This window comes from Helicoverpa zea, chromosome 17, assembly GCF_022581195.2.
Source record: "Helicoverpa zea isolate HzStark_Cry1AcR chromosome 17, ilHelZeax1.1, whole genome shotgun sequence".
Taxonomy (NCBI): domain Eukaryota; kingdom Metazoa; phylum Arthropoda; class Insecta; order Lepidoptera; family Noctuidae; genus Helicoverpa; species Helicoverpa zea.
The window spans coordinates 6,674,403-6,686,932 of NC_061468.1; the positions used below are offsets into that span (position 1 = coordinate 6,674,403).

The 12,530-nt window shown below is 33.8% G+C and overlaps 2 protein-coding genes across 2 annotated transcripts; one reads left to right on the plus strand and one right to left on the minus strand.

Moving 5' to 3' along the window:
- Window positions 1-1,794: 1,794 nt before the first annotated feature.
- On the minus strand, window positions 1,795-2,292 carry LOC124637939. The gene is made up of 2 exons (XM_047174682.1): window positions 2,260-2,292; window positions 1,795-2,004 (listed from the first exon to the last, which is right to left on the minus strand). The coding sequence occupies exons 1-2, from the start codon at window positions 2,290-2,292 to the stop codon at window positions 1,795-1,797; spliced, it is 243 nt and encodes an 80-aa protein (XP_047030638.1).
- Window positions 2,293-5,205: 2,913 nt separating this feature from the next.
- LOC124637918 lies at window positions 5,206-6,274 on the plus strand. Its single transcript, XM_047174647.1, has 2 exons — window positions 5,206-5,277; window positions 5,933-6,274. Exons 1-2 carry the CDS (start codon window positions 5,206-5,208, stop codon window positions 6,236-6,238), a joined length of 378 nt encoding a protein of 125 aa, XP_047030603.1. The 3' UTR covers window positions 6,239-6,274.
- Window positions 6,275-12,530: the final 6,256 nt, after the last annotated feature.

The window sequence follows — 12,530 nt, forward strand, 5'->3', positions numbered from 1 at the left end:
TTAATAGTCTTCTGCTTGAATCTCAATAAAATTAATAACTTTTATTTACAGAAAGATTCAATATCTTAAATGAATATGAAAACAACATTCGATATCACCTCTTCTAAAATTAGATCTTACTCTACATCTGAAAAAACGTTTACAGTGGTTGTTTTTTTAGTTGCTGGAGTGTCGTCGCGAAAGGCGAGTACGACAGCGTCACCGACTATGTTCAAAGTCTTCACGAAGTCATCCCATACTACCTTCGCCGCATCCACGACATCACGCTTGTTTCGAACACTATCTTTATCCTCTAGTGCGACAACCATCGTAAACTGAAAGGGATTTAGAAGATTCTCATTGAATGTTCATACTTCATCGGTGTGAACTGTCAAGGCTTATTCGCTCTCTGTGGTTACCTGTGACCCTTGTGGATAGCCTCGACTGAGCCACAAGACTTGGTAAATAAACAACAATAAATTCTACTTAGAGGTATACAAATCCAAGTACTAATATATATTCACTTCCACTATGTATTGCTGATTTGGTTTATCAGAGGTTCCACGTCGATGTATTAATTATTTTATTTGAAGGTTTTCGATTGCGGTCTTTGTCGCAGATATTTAGCGACAACTTTTAAATTAACCACAATACTGTGGTTAAACCTCAAAGAAACTGCAGCTAAACTAGTGTTTTAGTAGTAGTGCGTTTATACAAAATAAATAAAAAACCAAGAAACTTCACTTACAAAACACATCAAAATGATCAGTCGGAAATCCATTCCGATTTTTTTGTTGACCGCCCAACGAAATTGTATCTTCTATAGATTCTTGATCATTTAAAGTAGCATCAACAAGAAACACCTGAACTCACTTATTTACAGTGCACCCCAACTGATATAACAATATTACTCTGATTAGTTATTTTATTAACATTCATTGAACAGTTATCATTACCTACCTAGTTATTAATTTGCTAAAGTATATTCAGAAAATCTCAAACCACATATCGGTACATGAGTTACAAAATAGTCAGTTGAGCGTTGATTGTTTTAATTGCACTATAATCTTATCGATATGATTAAATAAACGGTTGGCTTAACCTGAAGTCGTAAATATGTAATAAAAAGTAGAACAAATAAAACCAGTAGGAAGTTGTAGAGAAATTCCGACAAACGTTGTTTGAAGAGAAGAAAATTTCACGTTCGTGAAGCATTCCCCCAAAGAAATCTAGGAAGAAATGTAGGAGTATAGAGTATTTGACAGTACAAGGAACCCTGATAGCATGTTTTTTGCCAACATTCCACTATGTTTAGGACAAACTACAAAGGAAAAAAATTGGGACTTCATAACGAAATAGTTAGATAATTTACGCGCTACAGAAAATGTGACTATCTGTCGTAGGCAATTTTGCAAACCTTGGTCTAATTTCTAATTCTTTTGAACACTCAAAAATATTGTAATCAAAACATGACAAGTTGTTAACTATTTTTATTGATAATTGATAAGCTATTGTAATAAACATTATGACATCGTAATTGTAATTATACGTCCTTACCACGATCATAAATTAAGGACCAACGTACAACTAGGTACATATTATCGGCGGATATATTGTATTAAGACACAAGCTTTAATAAACTGTACCTTTACCTGCACTAAAAGTCACTGTATACTTGGAAAAAAAACCTTAAACTTACGCTGAACCAGACAAGATTGTAGGACTAACATTATGACTACCTTGTACTGCAGTATTGTACCAATATCATGCCAATACTCCTATTGGTACGCAGTTATCGATATCGCAAGGAACTGGTTACACATCACCGTACTTGGGTAGTTCACTAACCACCGGCTTTAATGTGCCGGGTTCCGTCGGTTTGAAGATTTGCACGATGTTCTCCCCAACCTCATTCATTGTATTCATGACAGCAGTCCACGCCTGCTTTGCATATTCCACTAAATCACGTTTTGCCCTTCCTCCTCCCGTTTCCATGGGGAAAGCCGCCGCGATGGCTAATGTGAACTAAAACAATAAGACAATATAAATGAGTACAATATATTGCTTCTGCTCTGAAAACTTTTAGTCGGCTGATAGTTTGATTGGCCTCTAAAATCAGTTTGGTGATGAATGGTACTGCGCACATTATGACGACCGGGATCAGACCGAAAGACTGACTGCGTAGTCTTAGTCCAAATTATGGATGTATTGAATCTATGTAAGTATGAAATATTTCGTTTCCAGACACTCAATAGCAAAAAGTATAAACGTTATACTTACAAAGCATAGAAGAATCGTTAATCGCAAGTCCATGTCGAAGTAACTTCAGTGATATTTCAATATCGGAAATGAACCAGAGTGTTGAATGTATGGAACCTGTTGATCCCCCTACTTCACTTGGCACGTTCTGGTGTAATCTGACAATATTAATAGAGCCACGGACATTGGTCTATTAACTAAATATTATTGTTTCTAGCCTCCGTTTACAATATCACAACAAATTCTCGTGGGACCGGCAGGTACCCTTTCTTTGTGACTCAGTTCAGCATTCCTTGTTTTAAAGTGCTTAATTTTAAATACAATTCTACTTTGTTATGATCTGCAGCAAATTATTATGATTTAGTTTTAATTGTACCACCTACAGATATAGGTATTTTATAACCTTCATCGAAATTATTGCTCAACGCTCGAGTTACAAAATTAAACCATATATTAATAATATTTAGAAATATAATCAAATTACTAAATTAAGCATAACTATTATTACTGATAATATACAATCGAAAGTAATAACAAAACTCTCTTGGCAATACAATTGTATTTTATGAAGGCGTCAATTTTCTCATTTTTGACACCCTGATGGTAACCTCATTGAGTAATAGGCGTACTCCGGAGGTGACGAGTCAATCTCACTGAATCACATCACAATAGTACCGTCATCACACAATGTACTGACAAACTACAGAATTTTTCTATTTACTATAAAACTGTGGGAAATCGGAATGAATAGACTCTTGCATTGTCATCAGTCATAACATATGCATATTAACAACACATTTGGAATCAACAAACATTTTATTAGTAATACTTATTTACATCTGAAAACAGCTAAAAAAGTGACTTATCTCTTTAAATAAATTATTCATATTAAAACTATGAAAAACGTAATTATTATTATACCTAATATTCGCTCTGGATATTTTCTATTTTCATTTTCCTGTCAGTTTATCCTCGCAATGCTGTTTTGAAGCCGATGACGCATTTTAATGGATTTGTACTTGAGGTACAATCTGCTCGGGCAATCCATCGTACGTACCCTGGATTATAAATTACCAGTGTACCTACAAACTGGACTGGATTTATCCTGCCTGAAAAATTTTAATATCAATATTAACAACGAAACTCTACAAAATGCGTTTATTTTTCTTATTTCTTTCCGCACTTTGTATGGTTTTCGTAATATCTTATATCAAAAACGGTACATTTCTTCTCTCGCTGTTTGATGATATTAAAGGTTAGGTATTAACACTTTGATTAGAATTATGTAAAGCTTTCCTCTTTACAATTAGACTTTTTCCAGTGGTACTGTTGCTTAAGAGTACTCTGACACTGCAGAGTCGGAACAGAAACATTCGGCCGACGGTTGAGCCGATGGTTATCAGTTTTTTTTTAATTAAATCTTGATTCCAATCAAAATTTTTAGTCGTTCTGATACCTGATCTTTGTAATGTGCGTAGTATCATTCATCTTCATACTGATTTATGAGCCAAACTAACTATCGGCCGACTAAAAGTTTGCAGTGTGCTACTGCCATAGTTATTTAAATCATCTGTCTTAGGAAGCCATGTTCTGAAATCTCTCCAACCACTTTTGAAAAATGATTTCATACTAGATCCTACATTTCCAGCAACTGTTTTCACATTGTGGCCGAAATCCTTTATCGTATCGTGAATGTTGTACCACGTCTCTCTTTGTAATGTGAAACTTGAGACTTCTATTGGAAATAGAAGTTGAAATATAAGCGTCTGTAAAAGAAGTACTGAATTATCTAAAGTTCATGAAATTTTATTATAGATATATCAGGTGTTCTAAGTATATAGAATAAACATCTGCGTTTTAAATATAAGTCGAAATCAGCAATCGAACTGCATTTTTTGGTTTGGCAACTATTTTCTAAGTAAGATGTCAGGTTTCATGAATATAGAAAAATATGAAATAACATTAAACTGGCCACCCTCTTACACCAAAATAAACTATAAGCCTCTCTACAAGCATCTAACACTGAAATATTTTTTCAAATCCTAATATAACGCATCGGAACAAAGAAACAAACTTTTCAACTATAATATTAAGTATAGATAAGGTATCTGTCGAAAACTACAGACAAAAATATTACTTAACTATAAAAGGCAAACCAAACATATCAACACACAAAGAAGAAAGAGTAGCAAAAAAAGGATTACCACTGTCAGCAAGGTCATTGGTTTTCGCTGCATCATCTTATCTTCGAGTAATGAACTCTGTAACGAGACTCCGTCATGACGAAGCATTTAATTTTTTTGTTCACCGATTAATCACGTCTACGAAGTATCTTAATTTTCTTGTAAAGATAGATCTGAATTATCTCTGACAATTGATGAACGTGCGATAGCTTGTATCTCGATCTGTTGCCATAAATCCATGTTGAATATCTGCACCAAAGATGTGAAGAAACAATTTAGTAGGATCATAATTTACGCGTTTTATTCACAGACACACAAATAGTAGTTACAGTTTTTAAAGGTTTCCATAAACGTCAGTACCTATCCCATTCTTGACTTTGCAGATCTGAATGAGCACTTGACCCAATTATAGAACACTAACAGATGAAACTACGACTTTATATACTACTATTATATCAACAAATGCCTCCATTGGTCAATTACAGATTGTTTAAAAGGATATAAATTATGAAATATTCACACGCTCATCTTACAATACCTACTCCGGACATGGTGACAGATTTGTCGGTCAATCAAATCGCACTCAGGCTTCCCGTCGAAGAGTGCATTTACGTGTAACTGTGTGCAAAATACGTAAGTAACATATGCAATTTAAACACGCAGGAAATGCAAGGTGACTGACACCTTATCAATTGAAAACTAAAATTAATTCCGTTATCAAACATGTCAATTAGATCAACAAAATGAATGAAAATTATGGTTATGTTCAACAAAACAGATATGGATGTTGTATAAATTCGGCAGCACTGAACATTCCTCAAGGCGTTTCCAAGAGACGATCAAAATGGCATTCAAGGTAAGAAGTAATATTGAATTTTATTGTGCTAATTTTGTTTTTGACCCTGCTGCTCGTTCAAATACCGTTATTCCTGCTGTGAATTACGGTTGCGGTAGATAGAAGAAGTCATCATTTTCATCATCATCTAACCGGATGCAGCCGTGTATCAGTGTTTAACAATGAGCGACTGCCCTACCTAAGTTAGAGTAGTTGTCAGACTTACTGGCTTCTGACTGCCTGTAACGACAGCCGAAGATGTTTACTGACAACCGGGACCGACAGTTTAACGTGCCATCCGAATAACCGAGATATTTTAAATCTATGTTAGGTAGCCCATTTACCATTTACCCATTTACCTAAGGTTCCACGGGACGCGGGTGAAACCGCTGATTGAAGCCAGTTGCTTGCATCAAAAGACATGTTTTAACCTGCTAATAATGAACGAATATTCTTAAAATACTACCCTTGGAGAAGTGTACCCATTTGGCACATTTCCCTTGACATGTATTCTTTAACAGGCCTTACTATTGCTCAGAAGACGTTTGATATCTTTTGGCACACTCATGGATACCGCAGCAATCATACTCAGGTGTCTGGTAATTTACAAACCCCTGCGGGGTTGATGACTATTTTGACTTTGGAGCTACATAATATTTTTTTCTTTCCATTGCAGATTCTCAGTATCTTTCTCCTCGTGTGCTTGGTGGGCTCCATTCACTCCGCATCATTCGAAAGAGTGAAACGTGAAGATGGAGAGGAAACCACGGCAGTACCAGCGACTGAAACCACTGATTCAGGAACAACTGCTCAACCTTCTTCCACCAGTACATCAACCAAGTCTCCACTGGACTTTGGAGCCATTTTTGGAAACTTTGGGCAAATATTCCCGAGTAACAACGGCAACGGTCAGAATTGGTACGAAGGCGCTAGCTCTTTCTTGACCAATGTGCCTAACTGGTTTGGTCCACAGAGGTCGTAAATCGTGAATATGTGAGCTTAAAATATTATTAAATATTGTTGGAATATACGCACGATGTACGTATAATACCTCCTTTACAAATATCCAAGATTATATAAAGCATACCTACTTCAATCATTCGTCAAACATTCAATCATTCAATGTTCACTTTAATCGTACGTTCTTACATTCGAAATATAACAGTCGTTCAGGATACATGTGTTTTCTTTGTCTCACCTGCACCCATATCCAACAGGTTATGGGCCCAGGCCGTTTTCTGTAGTTAAAAGTAATACAACAAAATTTTAAATTCAGTGAAAGAGTGTAAATTAAAATTGCATTAACAATGAACAAAATATCACATCTTATGACGGTGTTATTTCTGCGTTGCTAGGTGATGAGCAACTCAATATGGTTTCTGTGAAGACTACGCCTACTCGAACATGAATTGTATAATAATAATGAGACCCACACTCAAAATAAAAATAATTAGAGCTCTCGCTGTGGCGGCATATTGGGCTGACAAAGTGTAGTCTCACTATAAGACATGTCATCGACACGAAAGAAGAAGAATAAAAATAATTATCAACCAGGAAATTCAATGCATATAATATCAAAAATGTATTATGATCATTGCGGACGTCAGAATAATTTCAAAAAGGACTGCCGTTACTTAAAGGGACTGCAGCAAAATAAATCAATGGGTGAACTTCAAAAGTCTGCCAATAACATTGAATACTGCAACAATGACCAGGGCGGTTTCGTTTTTATGATTTCATAATGTAAATTGTCTGCTAATTATGGAGAAAATAGCTAATACTGTTTATTTTCTTTAGATTCTGGTGTGACAGATCATGATGACATATCATATTGACAAATCAAAAAAAAATAAAATTAAATTAAATTAAAAGATTGACAATGTAAAAAGGTTTTAACCTCATACGTCGAATTATCCACACCATTGAAGATCGGTTCGGTGTTGCTAGGAAAGGAGTTTCAATCCTGGATTTTGGTAAAGGGTAAATCGAGGTAACAACATAAATTCAAGGATCAATTGATGACGTTTTATATTCACCGGAGGTACGTTATAATATGCCAAAAGACTGGTATGTCGGTAAATTTTTCAACATTTATGTTAAAAATAATAAATGTTTTATGACAGGTGAGAACATCAATCGATAATGTTTTTAGTATTACTTTTAAACAGTATAATTCTCTGAGTAATTTAAATTGAGTTGAAGAGAATAACCAAGACTGTGTAAAAGAGTATAAATAATACGGCATAGTACTCACTTAAATAAACAGAAAAATCAAATGTTCAAATATGGAGTTGATGAAAATAATGTTTTTATTTGATAATTTGGTAATGCTGATGAATTATTTGAACCTTGCATACTTGGTAAAAACCATGTACTGTAGATAATAAGAACTATTTTGTTACTTTTATAGACAATTTTATACATTACAGTGTAATATTACACTGTTATATATATATGATGTATGCTAAGTCAGAAGTGCTGAAATGTTTTCAAGATTTTTTTGCTAAAAGTGAAAACTTATTTAACCATAAAGTAAACTAATTTATATTGCGATAGTGGGCGAGAATATCTTTCTAATGAATTTAAAGATTATTATTGTGTTTGTAAGGAATAACTTAGGTACTGTTTAACAGTATCGAATAGCCACAACAAAATGGTGTCGAGGAGCGTATGAATCGTACGTTAACCGAAATGGCTCGACCATTGGTTACAAGTGCGAAATTATATAAAATATTCTGGGATGAAGCTATAATAATATACATATTTAACAAATAGACTACCCACAAAAGCGCTCGCCACTAATAAAACACCATACGAAACATGACACAATCAATACCGAAAATACGAAACCGAAAATAAGTCATTCAAGACATTTAAAATAATGATGATGATTCGGTTCAACATGTTCATGATAAAACTAAAGCCTCGAAATTTGACGAAAAGTCATTTAAAGACATATTAGTTGGTTACGACCAAAATGGTTACAAACTATTTACCTAATACAGAAAATAACCAATTCCCTATTGCGAGGGATGTTGATTTGATGAAAGAAAGTGCTTGCGGCACTAATAACCGCGTAGACAAGCACTGCCACAATCATCTGTCCAAGATGCTCTGTGGCCAATGATGATGATGATTTGATGAGTTGTATATCTATAATACCTGTTCAAATTCCCGCCTAAATTAACAAGCACGATAACGACGATAAATCGGCAAAGTTAATAGGCAACAAACACAAACATAATCATTCCCCTGATAATAGCTCAGAAGCTGGACCTTCATCTAGCAAACTGAGACGTAATACAAATAATTCTCAAAGTACCCCAATAGATTATAAAAGGATTGATGACCCATTTTTGCTTATCGCTCACAACTGTTCAATCACTACCATGCACCTATTGTGACATTTTTAGTGGGGATGATTCTAGTATACATATGTTGAAAACCACAAAAAGTGAAATAGAGTCTAATCATAGAAATAATACTTGGACTCTCATAGCAAGACCTAAAAATTTTAACATAAAAAGCTCAAATTGGGTATGTACAATTAAAAATAACGAGTTGGGTGAACCTACACGGTATAAAGCCCGATTTACAAGATTATAACGAAACGTTCACTAATGTATTTCAAATATAAACTTTCCAATTTATTTTAACACTTACAAATCAGTTTGATTTAGATGCCCATCTTACGGACGTAAAAACCGCCGTTTTGAAAGGCATTCTTAAGGAAGATATATCAAAGTATATGGAAGTGCCTTATGTACGCAATGCGCATGCAATGCTTAGTACATGACCAGAAATTTGTGCTGCTATAGGTATTATAAGTCAGTATCAAAGTAAAATTAATGAAGTTATGGAATTGGTTAAAACATCTTTTGAGATACATAAAAGGAACTCTTAAATTAAAGCTGACCTATGTGAAATGTGATTACAAACAACTGATGGCAGGGTATGCAGATTCTGATTGGTTGAGGCGACGTTATTGACCGCATAAGTACAACAGATCACATATTTAAAGTGTTTGATAATTGTACAATTTCGTGGAATACACGGAAACAAAATAGTCGCCGGTTCCTCAACAGAAGCTGAATATATGCTTATTTGAAGCTATAAGAGAAGCTATTTGGATAAAATCATTATAACATAGTTCTATTCTGATAAAACAGACAATGATGATATATGAAGTTAATAACAGTTGTATTAGCATCGCTAATAATCCTACAAATCACAAACGATATTGTGACGAATTTAGTTAAGTTTTTATCTGTTGATTTGTGTGATGTGATGTGATGTGTTATTTATGTGTTTTTAGTTTAGTTTAGAATTAATAAGAACCCATCTGCCGCATTAGGCACGTCCTGTAAGGGTAGATGTAAGGTTGTATATGTAAATAAATAAGTAAATGTAATAACAAAATACCAGACAACCAGGCAACAGTCTGGAACTGAATGACATGAGGTTTAAAACTCATATATAAAAAAGCCACACTTTTTAAAAAAGCATATTATAAGTTAGAACATTAAGTTCAAGATAAAAATGCTTAGAAATGTGGTGGTCCTGCTCCATAGGACATAACAATATCTAATTAATAACCAAATTAAAATTTTACCAGCTAGTAAAATTGTATTTTTCCTTTGACTATTTGTCTGGTGACAAAATATGTACATATAAAAGTATTAATTAATGTAAAATATGTGAATGTTTATACTTATTACAAGATAAGTTACAAAGTACATTAAAAGATTCATATCATGTTTAATAATTATTCTTATAAATGGTATTTGACTCATGCATTTTCGTGAAACATGAAAATTTGAAGCATGAAGCATTTTAATGGTAATTTAATTCTCATATGTTTTTGTTTGTGATTCTACATGACCTTCGCATGCTGTTATTGTATGTATCAATACATATAAACTGTAATACCATATTATGTATTCTATGTATTTAAAAAAAAAAAAAAAAAAAAAAAAAAAAAAAAAAAAAAAAAGGTAACCATGGAGTTACTTGCCTGTTCTTCTCCATAGGAAGCTACTGTTGGAATGAGCAACTAGAATCAAACTTATTTATGTTTTTGACTTTCATAAGTGCTTGTTATGGTCTAAATGAAGTAAATGTTTTGACTTTGACTTATGATGCAAAGTTTTTAGAATTAAGTTGAACTTAATGTAAATTTTTGAATAATTTCAGTTCAATGATTTTATTTAGAATGCTATTATGTTTATAATCTAAGCTGTTGATCAAAGTTATTGTAATTTGATATGCAGCAGGTACTATTTATGACTGTATAAAGTGTATGTAAATATTGCATATTGTCCTATACTGCAATGTACAAATTGTATTGTATACTTTATATATCAAACAATGTTTAAGGTTCTTCTAACCTACAGACAGACATGTGTTGCTGGGGAGTTTGTTGCGCCACTTCTTCTTCCCAGTAAAAACACATAGGAAGTGGTGAAAGGTGGGCGGTTTGGGGACTGTCTTTTATAAATTCCTGACGTTCAAAAGGTGCTGTTTTGCAGCCAAGTTTGGGTAAACGATTTTTGACTTATGATTGTATAAAATGCTTGTACATTTGAGGGGGGCTGTTGGAATATACGCACGATGTACGTATAATACCTCCTTTACAAATATCCAAGATTATATAAAGCATACCTACTTCAATCATTCGTCAAACATTCAATCATTCAATGTTCACTTTAATCGTACGTTCTTACATTCGAAATATAACAGTCGTTCAGGATACATGTGTTTTCTTTGTCTCACCTGCACCCATATCCAACAAATATAATATGCTAAAAAAAGATGTGATGTATTTTTAACTACTTTTTTGTTTCAAGGTATTCCTTCTAATAAAGAGACGTAGAGAATGCCTTGTGGCATTCAGTCCGCAAATGTGCCATTTTGTACGTGAAGTATAAGCATAAATAAAAAGTAGTGAGTGAACTAATTATACGTCGCACAGGTGTATTATAACAACGTAGGCTGGATAAACACAACGGAAACAGGTAATTGGCCATATCAATAAATATAATTGCAGTGTCATTGGAACACACAATTGATCTAAACAACTACGGATGCGTCAAACTAAAGACTCAGCGATAAGCGATATGCCATAGCTTCTTTCTATCAGGTCCATATATGCTGTTTACAATTAAATATAACGTACAGCGAAGTCTCTACAATTGTTCATGCGTTTCACAATAAAAAATCATTTTTAGCGCCTTATCAATATTTCATTCTGAACTTGCCACGCGCTCTGAGCTAAATAATTTTGTCAGGCACTTTATTTCAAACAGCGTAGTGTGAAACTGGTCGTCCCTCAGTTTTTACAGTACCTATTAGCTTTAGTAAAACTGATTTTCCCACTCTTTTTCAAAGTATTGCGTTTCTGGTTTTACGAATACTATTTTCTTCACACACCTTTGATGAGAGCAAAGACACGGATGCTGTAAAAAATGAATACGCAGCTAAAATATAAAATCTTGTACTTACTTAAACCTAAGGCAGTTCAATATTCTATACATTTTCTTGACTATCATTGTTGAAAATGCTAATGACATATTTTTTCCAAAAGAGATCAATCAAATAATTATTATAGTTCAAGGTTACGCTTGTTATACTCAAGCCTCTTCACTGGTAGATAATTGGGCACTTGTCAGGTCGTTAACCGAACCTCGGCGTAAGAACCATTACATAAAAATATTTAGTTTGTACATATTGATATAGATACACATATGTACAAAGAAATTATTTATGTAACTAAGTAGCTGTTAAGTAAGAGCAAAGTAAAAACGCATGCTACAAAGTCTCGAATCGGTTATTTATATTGCTTTCAAAAAGCAATCGTTCTGGCTTAGACAAAGTATCCGTAGAAATGTAAAAATGTATAACTGAATGGAGCAAAACTTGAGTATAATGCTAATGACGATATAAAAACTATTTAGCACGGACTCAGTCACGGTAACACGGACGAAGTCCAATTTTAAGTCATCAATCATCTATGACCTATTATACCCCACCCACTGGTCAAAGTTCTCTTAATGTACAGAAAAAAATACACGAGTATCGGCCAGTACACTCTTCAAGGAGGACTGGCATAGTGAGATTTTTTATATAATCTAATTGTGAAAGAAGATAAGAAGTAGTATAAGCGTAGATATTAAACTAAACCATTTAAAAAAATTCTCGATTACTGTCGCGTCGTGTAGAAAAACTATTTACAAAATAACGGCTTTGATAATAAATGTACCTGCAGTTAAAAGGGA

Excerpts from the sequence above, each read along its gene's own strand:
- LOC124637939 (XM_047174682.1), bottom strand. The coding sequence starts at position 2,292 with ATGGACTTGCGATTAACGATTCTTCTATGCTTT. Across the intron at positions 2,005-2,259 it reads TAACGATTCTTCTATGCTTT|TTCACATTAGCCATCGCGGC; the intron begins GTAAGTATAACG and ends TTATTGTTTTAG.
- LOC124637918 (XM_047174647.1), top strand. The coding sequence starts at position 5,206 with ATGTTGTATAAATTCGGCAGCACTGAACATTCCTCAAGGCGTTTCCAA. Across the intron at positions 5,278-5,932 it reads CGATCAAAATGGCATTCAAG|ATTCTCAGTATCTTTCTCCT; the intron begins GTAAGAAGTAAT and ends TTTCCATTGCAG.